The 12,010-nt window shown below is 36.7% G+C and overlaps 1 protein-coding gene across 1 annotated transcript in view; it reads left to right on the forward strand.

The window, feature by feature from the left end:
* Window positions 1-7,451: 7,451 nt before the first annotated feature.
* Window positions 7,452-12,010, forward strand: part of LOC121430046 (neurogenic locus notch homolog protein 2-like) — a 105,737-nt gene continuing 101,178 nt past the window's right edge. Inside the window, exons 1-3 of the mRNA XM_041627320.1 lie at window positions 7,452-7,972; window positions 9,360-9,662; window positions 10,395-10,646. Coding sequence (XP_041483254.1) covers window positions 9,509-9,662; window positions 10,395-10,646 — 406 coding nt within the window. The 5' untranslated portion in view covers window positions 7,452-7,972; window positions 9,360-9,508. The remainder of the gene's footprint in view (window positions 7,973-9,359; window positions 9,663-10,394; window positions 10,647-12,010) is intronic.

Here is a 12,010-nt window from a genome sequence, read left to right on the forward strand (position 1 = left end):
TGGGCCTATGTTACATTCCACTGAACATGATGAATTTAGATAATGGTTTGGAAAATTGCAACAGAGATTCTAAAAGACTTAATTTTCACGTTCTATTAAACTTAAACAAAAGATGCCAAGAACTGAAAAAAATTAAAGGGCTAGTCCACCCCAGAAAAAAAATGTTAACATAAGGACAAAAACTAAACAAGCACATCACTGAAATTTCATCACGTTAGGTTGTAAAATAAAAAAATGGTATCCACTTGAATTTTTGTTACTGAATTTCACATACCAATCTAATGTTTTTGACTCTGCTCATAATAAGTTGGCAGTGCGTTCGAATCTCACTGCATTACTTGATTTATTTTCCCTCATTATCATGTGAAGAAAAGATTTATTCCTCCCTGAATATGTGGATTACCATTATTTAACATTTTGTGGTTAAACAAGATATTCCTTATTGCCAAATCTGCAAAAAAAATCGTATAATTCAAACAATAAAAAGCAAAAGATATAGTGAGTGGGGAACATCATCGACTCTCTCATTTGCATATCACCGAGTTGTGCACATAACTTTTTTGTGCAAAACAAGCGAAACTTTAAAATGTCATGACTTTCTTATTTTACCTCCGATTTTAATGATATTTTCAGAGTTATGCTTGTTGGATTATTCTCTTTTCATTCAAAACAACTTTTTGAGTGGATGGACTTTTGTCATTTAACGGCAGCCTGACAACTTGTATCCAGCAGATTAGAAAGCATATCTACATGTTCTCGTATGACTGAAGGAAAACAGACATAAATCCAATAATCAATAAAATGGAGAGGGAAAAAGGGGAAAATACTTCATCCGAATCGGATGCACTGAATGCAAAAGGTTCGTGCCATTGAATATTCTCCCATGGTTTTTATTTCATTTTTTGCGAGTTCCAGTTGATTGAACAGATAGCATTCACGTACTATGCAAAATGATCTTGCACTCACATGTACTTGTCATAATAGGCTCATTTTAGTCGGCTGAAAAGTGTTATGGAATACCTTAGAATATGGCTCGTTTTCTTTCCATTTACTTCGTCTTGTTGATGGTGTCATATCGGGTAAGTACAAACATAGGACAAACTTTAAAATTAGGACCGTAAAAATAAATCAAATTTTAAGTACAAGTGCAAACAACATTTCTTTTCTGTTTCTCGTAAACGCTAATTTGAAACAACCTCTTTTTTAGAATTACGTACATTTCATTTTCGCAAATATTCGATTATGTCATTAATCCTGATTTGATAATAATAATGATAATGGGATTTATATAGCGCTTTTTCCAAATGATACAAAGCGCTGTTGATTGCATAAGACAAGTTAAGGTTTATGGTTATATAAGTGTGTTTTGAGATGTTTTTTGAAGAGGTTAAGAGAAGAGAGGTTTCGAAGAAATGAAAGGAGTTTGTTCCAAAGACGGGGGGCAAGAGATTGAAGGGAGTTGAAACCGGCCTGTTTTCTGGATTTTGGAATGAAATAGGAAGGAGCAGCTGCAGAACGAAGAGTATGTTGATCTTTGTTGCTGAAATGATGAAGAAATGAAACAAGGTAGTGTGGTTGACAGAGACTTATAGGTTTGAACAAGTATTTGATAATGTATTCTATCAGAAACAGGTAGCCAATGTAGTTCATTTAGAAGAGGGGTAGCATTTTGGTTTTTGACAGATTAATCGTGCACATTTATTCTGAAGGCGTTGAAGTCTTCCAAAATCCTGTTTACTAATACCCAATACCCCCAGCAAGCAACCACCATAGTCCAGCCTGGAGAGCACAAGAGCCCTAACGACATTATGACACATGTTCTTATCCAGGAAACTGCTAATGCGATTGAGATTATATATTTGCCAGTTTAGAGTGCGACACAAGTATGTTACATGTTCGGTCATTTTCATTTCAATATCAAAAACAACTCCAAAATCCTCAATGGTTGAAGATAATGGAATATATATGTCATTAAAAGAAAAAGAAAGGTTAAGGAGCCGATTAAGGTGTGCAGGAGATGCAGCAACAAAGAACTCTTTTTTACGAGAACTTTATTTCAATTCATTATCAACAAGCCACGATTGAATGTCAGACAAACACGACTGTCAGTTTAGACAGCACAGTGTACTCGCATTTGGTGCTACGTACTATTTTCTAATACATCGATTATATTTCAGATTCTGCAATTGAATATCCAAAGAGTTTGTATATTATAACACCATCGACCTACAATGATAACAATGCAAATACAACAATGTTTGAAAAGTTTGCAATATCACCCCATCAAGGGCCAGGTGTACTCACTTCTGTTGGATACTCTATAGTGCTTGGAACGTGTTAATAAATCGAAGGAACGAAATAGAAACTCGTGGAAACGATTAAAGGACAAGTCCACCCCAGGAAAAATTTGTTTGAATAAGTATATAGAGGAAAATCAAACTAGTATAACGCGGAAGATTTCATCAAAATCGGATGTAAAATAAGAAAGTTATGACATTTTAAAGTTTCACTTTTTTTCACAAAACAGTGCATTTGCACAACTCAGTGACACGAAAATCAAACAGACGATGATGTCCCTCACTATTTTTTTTTTTATTGTTTGAATTATACAATATCTATTTTTTTTACAGATTTGATAATAACGACCAACTTGACTGAACCATATAGTACTAAACAATGTTAATTCCCAGTACAGGGAGGAATCATTAATTGTTTCACTTGGCAACGAGGAGAAAATTAGAACATTTCATATTTCATATAATAAAATATAAACGATATATAGTGAGTGGATGACATCATCAGTCTCCTCATTTGCATACCGACCAGGATGTGCATATAACTGTTTTATGAAAATTACGCGAAACTTTAAAATGTCATAACTTTCTTATTTTACATCCGATTTTCTCTGATGAAATTTTCAGTGTTGTGCTTGTTGGATTTTTCTCTCTTTATTCAAATCAACTTTTTGATGGGGGTGGACTTGTCTTTCAACAAGTCGTGGGAACGATTGATGAAAATAATAAGAATGTCATGTCACCGTGGGCGCTCGTAGAATTACACCCTATTTTTTATTATGCTAAATTTCGGAAACGATATTGGCCCATTGGAAACCTTGGGTTAGATTACAAGGTAAACAAAACGGTATCGCCGATTCCGAAAGAAATCGAATGTACGCGATATTAAGATTAATTGGTGCGTTGTGGCCCAGTAGATAAGTCTCCGGACTTTGAAACAGAGGGTCGTGGGTTCAATCCCAGCCATGGCATAATTTCCTTCGGCAAAAAAATTAAATCCACATTGTGCTGCACTCGACCCAGGTGAGGTGAATGGGTACCCGGTAGGATTTATTCCTTGAACGCTTTAGCGCCTATTAACATGATTAATATTGCGGTTCAGCTACAGCCGGGGTAATAATAATATATGATACCAAGTATCAAAGCGCATTTGAGTATAATGCACATAGTCACTGCGCTATCTAAATGGACATGTTATTATGTTATATATATTTCAGCGTAATTTGAGGAGAAACCATTATTTGTCTACACAATAAAAAAAAGCTGTTTAAAATTCTATACCACTCTGTTTACTATGAGCCTCACAGTGGTATCGAGGATACAGTAGTTGTTCAAAAGTTTAAACAGCCATTCTTAATTTATTGACAATTAAATATTCAAAATAAAATTTGTTTAAGATTTTAAACACTTGTTTAAACTACTACATGTATAACTTTGAAGTCCAAATCGTAAACAACCTTTATTAAAAAGGGAAATGCGTTATGGGAACACCAGCAATTTGTGTTAAAACCCCAACCTCAAACCATGCGTCACCATGCCCGAACAGGCAAGCAAAATTGAATAGAATGAATAGGGCAGAATATATTTCATAATACTAGGATTGCATTTTGTGCATATCGAACAATAATGGGAAAGATTTTACAGGCCGGCTACAAGTTTACTCAATAATGGACTAATGCATAAATAAAATGACGGTGATCGTTGATAGATAGAATACATACGGATAAGGCATATGCCCATAGTCTGTTATTTATACCAACAATTTCAACTTCAAGTAAAACTATATATAAGTTTATACTCATTAGTTTATCATGTCTCAAAATTTTACTGGAATATTAATTGGTTATTGGACATTTCTTTACATCAAACATTTCACTGTTTATGTTTATATATCATGTTTTTACTTTGTAAATCTTTCTCAGTTCAGCCACTGGCTGCGATGAAATGATAATAAAACCTTCAATTCAATTCAATTTCTGAATTGTAAACTCGATTAAACTGCAGAATTCTAACGACATGGTAATATGTTTTTTGATGGAAATATGTTTTTGCAATGTAATGATATAGACTCTAAATTATGTGGATTTAAAGAAATCGATATCGTCTGAGAATAGCGACCATTCAAGATCTTGTTTCTGAATCCTGAGATTTCATTCTAAACGACTGAATTCAAACCCTTAGGTTTGAATTCAAATCTATGACATTTAAAGGTTAGATAAAGAGGGGAATTGATAGAGAGGGGGGGGGGTATATAAGTTTCTGTATCCTATTTTAAATTAATAATTTTTTTTTTTATTCCTAAATGCATCGGTAGGAGTTGAAATGTTTTCAAATTTAAAAAGTAATGTTCATTTTGCAAACAATAAGTATTATGCTTTGGCTTATACTCAAAAGGGTTGGTGATGTCGCGCTGAATCGTGTGAAAGGGACATTAGCGGTGGAAGCATAAAAAAAAATTTGGGGGGGGGCGGAAAAAAATTTCACCCGTATTTTCCGAGTTGGCCGCTAAATGTTGTTGAATATTTTTTTTTGTTTACGCGGTAGTCTACACTAAAATCTGTAAGTACATCTAACAATTGATGAGATATCTAACAATGCAGGCGCATTTACAGGATTTTGCACCCCGTGGTCGTGGGCCCTACCTGATTTTGGTGCAATTGTGTACTTTTTCGAAAAATGGCGCCCCCATACACATGAATAATTGACAGGATAATATATAAATAAACCTTGTATGTGCGCGCGAAGCGCGAGCTGAAAATTTTTGATAACTTGACCTAAAATTTTAACATTCTGAGCACTTTCAGTCATCAAGCAGGATGTGTATCTATCTTAACAATTGATTTGGACATTTTTGATACTCTGACCTGAAATTTAGACATTCTAAGCACATTTCATGCGAGCGCGTAGTGCGAGCTGATTTTTTTTTACAAATAGATCCGGCCAAAAGTTTGATATTCTAAAGCACTTTTTGTTACAATGAACGGGATGGGTATCTATCCAATCAATTGATGAAATCGCGAAGCCCGAGCTAAAAACATTGATTTTCCGACCTTAAATTGTTACATTCTAAACACTTTTGGTCATCATGAGTAGGATGTGCATCTGAATTAACAATTTGCGTTAATTCCAACCCCAAACTGGACATTCTAAGCAGGTTTGCTAAAATTGTTTACATTCGAAACACTTTTGGTAATCATGAAGAGGATGGGTATCTATCTAAACAATTGATGCGAGCGCGAAGCTGAATTTTTTTTTGGCTATATGACCTACAATTGGGCCATTCTGAGTACTTTTGGTAATCATGAACAGAATGGCCATCTAATTAAACATTATGCGAGAGTGAAGCGCAAGCTGGACATTTTTGATATTCCGAACCAGACCTTAAAATTCTAATACACTTATTGTGACCATAAACTGGTGAGGGTCTGTCTAAACAATTGATGCGAACGCGAAGCGCGAGCTGAAAAAAAATGATATTCTGACCTAAAACCTCGGATTCTAAAGCACTCTTTGAAAACGATGAAAGGATGGTAAAAGAGGCAATTAGTAGGGGGAGATTATAATTTGAAAACAAATTTTCGGCATTACTCCTATGTGTTTAAGATCGATCTGTAATGAAAATCATAAGTCAGAAAAAAATGGAACCAGTGGGATTTGAACCTGCCATCTGCTGCTTTCCGGGCAGCGACTTATACCTTGGTCACATTTGTTCTACGGCGGCCGTACGGCGAGTCGAAAACAGTCGTTTTATTCATTTTTATTCAAACCACCTATATGTAGCTGGTACAAAAAATGTTAAAACGGCTGTTTTCGACTCGCTGTACGGCCGCCGTAGAGCAAATGTGACGAAGGTATTAAATTAGCCACCAGGCTATTCTAGTTCAAAGCTAAATCACGATGAACTGGAATTCAATTACTCTCGATTCTCTTCTTTGTGACTCATTAGTATGCAAATGCAGTCCGCCGTGGACAATAGATAGTAAATAAAGAGACTTTTAATAGGAGAAAATTATAATTTAAATAAATTACAAATAATTTAAATAAATTATAAATAATTTAAATAAATTATTTGTAAAAAAAATTTCGGCATTACTCCTGTGTGTTTAAGATCGCATGCTCGATCTGTAATGAAAATCTTAAGTTTACAAATGCTCATGTTTACTTACTAAACAATTGGTGCGAGGAGCGTGATGAAAATATATGATATACTGACTTAAAATGGTAACATTTGAATTATTTTTTTATGTAATACATGAACAGAATACGTATCTCTCTACCTTTGCCTGTGAAATAATGCCAGCGCGTAGCGCTAGCTATTTTTTTTATATTCAGTACTTTTGTATAAGCATGAACAGAATGTAATAGAAACTCGAATAGCGAAATAAGTTGTGCATATTGACTTTAGAATTGGATTGGCATATCATAAGCTGCATGGTGTCCTAATGAGCAGATTACTGTATCAGGGAATGCGAGCGCGAAGTGTGAGCGGAATTTTTTGTTTTATGTACAAAACCGATATCTTTTTTTCATTTTCCAGTTATCCCCTCCCCATATTCTTTTTCTTCTTATCTTGCTCTTTTCTCTTTTTTTTAAATATATTTTCTTCTTCGTGATGCGAAAACGACTTTTTTGTCGGCTGTCATGTTTTTCTGAACAAAAACGCACAGGGAGAGAGTAAAATTTGTGTATTTTCCATAGTAAAAACTGTCATTTTTTTACTATACTATAGAGGTTTTAACATTTCCTTGACTGTTTCAGCTGTTCAGTTTACTTGTTTACTCGTTTTCCTCTTCTTTTCTTTCTTTAATTCTTTCTTTCTCCTTCTTTTCTTCCTTCCTTTTTTTTGTTGGGGGGGGGCGTCCCCTCCTAAAATTTAGGGGGACGTGTCCCCCTGCCCCCTCCCCCGTTTCTGCCTCCTATGGAAGGGGAACCCCATCCTTCGGCCAAATCCAGTGATGTGGCCATGTCCTAGACTCTCTCTTACCAGGGAATTCTCACAGGGGACTGGGATTTTATTTTTGGAGGAAGCATTGGTTTGTTCTGAGAAGTTACTGTATTAGAAGAATTAATAAATAAACAAATAATACATTAAAATGCTATACACTCCCAAATGAAGATGATTTTGGTCTGAAAAAATAAGAAGCAAAAAAAGGGGGGGGGTGTAATGAAGCAAACCAGCCTATTGTCCAGAGGGTGACCCCTCCCCCCTGGAAAATCTTAGTGGTGCTCCTCATCACCCACGAATTGTCACTAACAATCCTTGCTCTTCCTATTTGTTTTCCAATGTGTTAGTGTATCTGTCTTGTAACTTTTACCCCCATTTTATTGTTCTTTGTTCAATAGAGTGATGCAAAACAGCATTAGGGGTTTTCCCTTTTCGATTACACAAGTGAAAAGAATACTTCATGGTATTTGCAGCATGTATGGATTTTTTCAAACAAAAAGTCTGGGGTAAGCGAGGATTCTCTGCCAAACAAAGCTTTGTCGAATGTTCACCCATTTGTAGCGTCTCCGTCTCTTTTTTTTTAACAATAACTGATTTGGGAGCATTTTCTAAGTGATGAAATTTAATCATTAAGGGATTATAGACATTTATGTAATTTATTCCATGTTAAGAATATAATGGCATTTTTCCCTTTCATTATTCTCTTTTCAGCATGCTACGGATGGAGAAACAGGTAATGGTAATCTGTTAAATCTTGGGCATAATTTGAAATGTTGGAAAATACAATCAAATTTTACCATCGATTAAAAAAAATGGATAGAGCAACAACGCGCTTTTTTCAGGCCACCGGAAACGCTTAACGTACTCCAAAATGTCATGTGCGCACAAAGCTTCACACTTATTCCTTTTGCCTGCGCGAGTAGGAGTTGTGTTGATACTAGTCTATTGTGCAAACCCTTCACTCGAGTAAAGGGTCTGAATTGCAGCCTACTAATGACTTGTGTCCTGAAGGCCATCTTGCTCACAGCAAGTTTTGTATGGATAGTCTTTGTGTGGAGACACACTTGTTGATCAAAGTTTCAATCAGAGTCTGTGCCTGCCTATTATGTTGACACGGCCCCATACACACAGAAGCAAGCTAAGACATAGGCGCCGTTTTCCCGATGACGGCTTAATTTCGAGCTTTCGGCCTTTGGGCTTTCTTCAGGTATCTGAAGATGTATAAGAGAAACAAATGAACAAACAAATTCAGCATGAGAGGATATTACCAAATACATAATACATTTAAAAAAAAGTTACTTCATTACTGATACTTGAGTAAGACTAAATCAAATTTTTTGAAGTCAAGTGCGCTTTTGGATGCGTGGATTATCTATGAATCATTATAACTCTCTATGAAACGGGTCTCTGGTTATTGTCAACTCGAATAATTCATTTGAACGGGGATGATCATTGATCTTTTCAAGTCAGTTTTGGAGGAAGGTCGAAATTGAGTCAAGGGCACAAGATCCATGGACCCCGTCAAGTCACCTTCGTAAAACGAGAAAACATTTAGACATGATACTGAACTTAATAAAAACCCGCTTCTATTCTTTTCTCCAGAATTCATTCATTTCTCACTATGCCACACACCAAAATTGCAATGTTGATTTATGTGCATTTATGACACCAGTCATTTTACTCCGAGGTCAGATATTTGGTGTTAGTTCTGTACCTATAATGGGTGTTACCAAAACGCATTTATGTTATTATTTTTACATTCTATGGTGTTTAATCTCCATGGTGTCATTTTTACAAGCCAGGGTTTGGTTCCATAGAGACACCAACTGGTTCTAGTATAACACCCTACACTGCAAACACCGGTGTTAATTTAACACCAGCCAGACATCTATATCGGTCCATGTAAGAAAGGAGTTAAAACAACACCGGTTTGCATGGCGTTAGGATAACACCAAAGTGGCATTAAGCAGCACTAATTAGTCTTAAACCAATATCGGTTTGATTTTTAACAGGTGTTGTTTCAGAACCTCTATGGTGTGGACCGATATAGATACCAGGCTGAGGTTAAATTAACACCGGTGCAGTTTTTTTTACAGTACATGTATTTTACACCTTCACAGTACCCCTTGCTCCAGAGAACGTCAGAATTCTGGATGAATACACCACATTGTCCTCACTACGGGTTGCCTGGGATCACCCGACACCTTCACCTTCCGTGGAGCACTTCTATCAAATCCGATACCGCACGGTGCTCTCAGCAAGCGCGTCAATGGATGTCGGAAGTGATGCAACCACCTCGACGATTTCAGGACTCGAAACGAATACTCTGTACGTGATTAATGTTTTATCAGCAGTTGATGACGAGGATGGTTACATACAATTTAGTACAATTCTGGCTGAGAGCACTCTGTATGGCAGAACTGGTGAGTAACCGGACAATAATACGTGCTTGATGACATTGTGGTCATACTGTAGTGCAAAGTAATTAATGTTATAGAAAGGAGCAGGACTTTGTCGTAATCTGGGGACCGTTTCATGAAAGTTGTCAGCACTGTATGATGTCTTTCTCCGACACTTACCATAGTAACAGTCAGAGGCCAGAGCTTCTCAGCCAATCAAAAGCAAGAATTCCACTGAAATAGTCAGCACCGACAATGTAGTCAGTGCTGACATACTTTCATGAAACACCCCCAGTTGTCGAATGTGATGTATCAACAAAATCAATGTAATGTAAGATTTGTATAGCGCACGTATACACCTTGTTAGGTGCTCGAGGCGCTCCTTTATTACCCCGGCTAGTTAAGTGACAAGTGACTACAGGTTAGAAAGTATATGAACAGACTCTCCCTACCACCTCGTGAAACATCATAATTATGATGTGTTCGCAAACCTCATCTTATAGGATTGGTAATAATTCCATAACTTGAGAAAGAGGCACGTGAAACTTTCCAGGTAAAAATGTCCATAGAACCTTATAGGAACTACATCTTGTAGATGCCCTGGTTGTATATGCCCCTTCCTCGCCACTCCCTTGCCTGACAATAATAATAATGTAATAAATAATCCGAGTCCAACATTTTGATCACACCAGATTGTTGTCTCGCAGCCAACACCGTTTTTTTGTTTTTTATTTTCATTTTTTTAAATCCGATCAGGTGGTGCGCAGCCTGGGGACATCTTCTTGCGGAAACTGACCAGTGACTCTTTGGAGTGTGAATTCGAGCCTCTGCAAAGCAACGTTATCCATTACCTGAACTTTACAGTCGGTGACAGATCAAATCCTAGCGTCCGCTCCGTTAATGATCCTCATTCGACTTGGGCCATTTATGGTCTCACACCTGGTGAAACTTACAGAATGGTGCTCGGAGTAGATGGAATGACCGGACAAGAAAAATGGGTCACCACAAGTAAGATTTCAGATTGATTTACCGGCGCTGAAAGATGATGAAATATGAAAAAGTTTGTGCAGGGTCTTTAGCACTAAGAAATTCCCTCGATGCTGCGTGATGAATAATAATCTCCCTCAGCAGCGTAATGTACAAACCAACAAATTTGAGGAGGCCGGACATGACGTATGGGAAAAAAAACTGTTAAAAGGAACAACAAAAAACCGACCTTCTTTAATATAAAATCTAATTTTGTGACACATATTTACAAAATATTCACAAATTACCAACATATTTCATCCCTTTTCTTTTCCTTAAGCCCTCCCCCACCCCCTCACACACGCACACTTTCTCAGCTGGACGCAAGTGTTCTCCATATAGTCCGGCAGCCCAGGAGATTTATTCAACCGAAAGCCGGACAAGCAAATGACCCCATAGCTGGATGGCATGGACCCTGAAGTTTACAAAAATGCATTGCTGCCGGGTTCTATCAGTGGTCTTCCCTTCGAAATGACGTAATACATGACGTCATTACAAAATGACCCTTTTTCAGATAGATATCAATGCACATGCACATTTTTTACCAAATCATGCCAATTTCGGGATAAATTTTATTTCAAAATATAGTAGCTGTCCAAAAAACGAATTCAATCGATTTCTACTATCCGAATCATAGTGAGATGCGTATTCATTTAAGATTGTCCCATTGTCACACTCTGTGCAAAAATGTGAAAATAATCACTTTTCATTTAAAAAATCCAAAAGGGCCGCCAAAGATATCAATTTTGAACCCCATGGGACACGATTTTGCAAAGGGAACATCAAGATTCATTAACTAGACACTTCAGGCAAATACAAAAACGATGAGTGAAAAATATTTTGATGGTACACAGGATCCCCCATATCCGACTCGACTACAACGATGCAGTCATACATGGCATAGGTTCGTTGTTGAAAAGTAGGCTGAAAACGTAGCCTATAGACTGCCCAGTGGGCAATCAATCTTTGCTGAAATCATTTCTTTATCAGCAGAGATATAATGAAGATGAAAATATGTTGTTTGGAAGATTTAATATCATGCAAAATGCAGGAAACATCAATAAAGTAGGCATATCGTTCGCACACCTTGCCATATGGTGAAAATAGGCCCAAAACGCACGATTTCTATGTGCGCACCATATTGAAAAGGGGGCTGAAATCACAGTCTATAATGTCATTTCCAATTACCGACATATAATTTATAAAAGTACAGATATAGATGAAGCGAATGATATTATGTTTGAGAGGAAATATATCAAAGAAAATACACTAAAAAGGAAAATAAATTTCTGAATCGATTTTCGATAATTTTTGAAGCAAGAAATCTCCGATACTAATGATATGCA

The sequence above is a fragment of the Lytechinus variegatus genome, chromosome 1, assembly GCF_018143015.1.
Source record: "Lytechinus variegatus isolate NC3 chromosome 1, Lvar_3.0, whole genome shotgun sequence".
NCBI lineage: Eukaryota > Metazoa > Echinodermata > Echinoidea > Temnopleuroida > Toxopneustidae > Lytechinus > Lytechinus variegatus.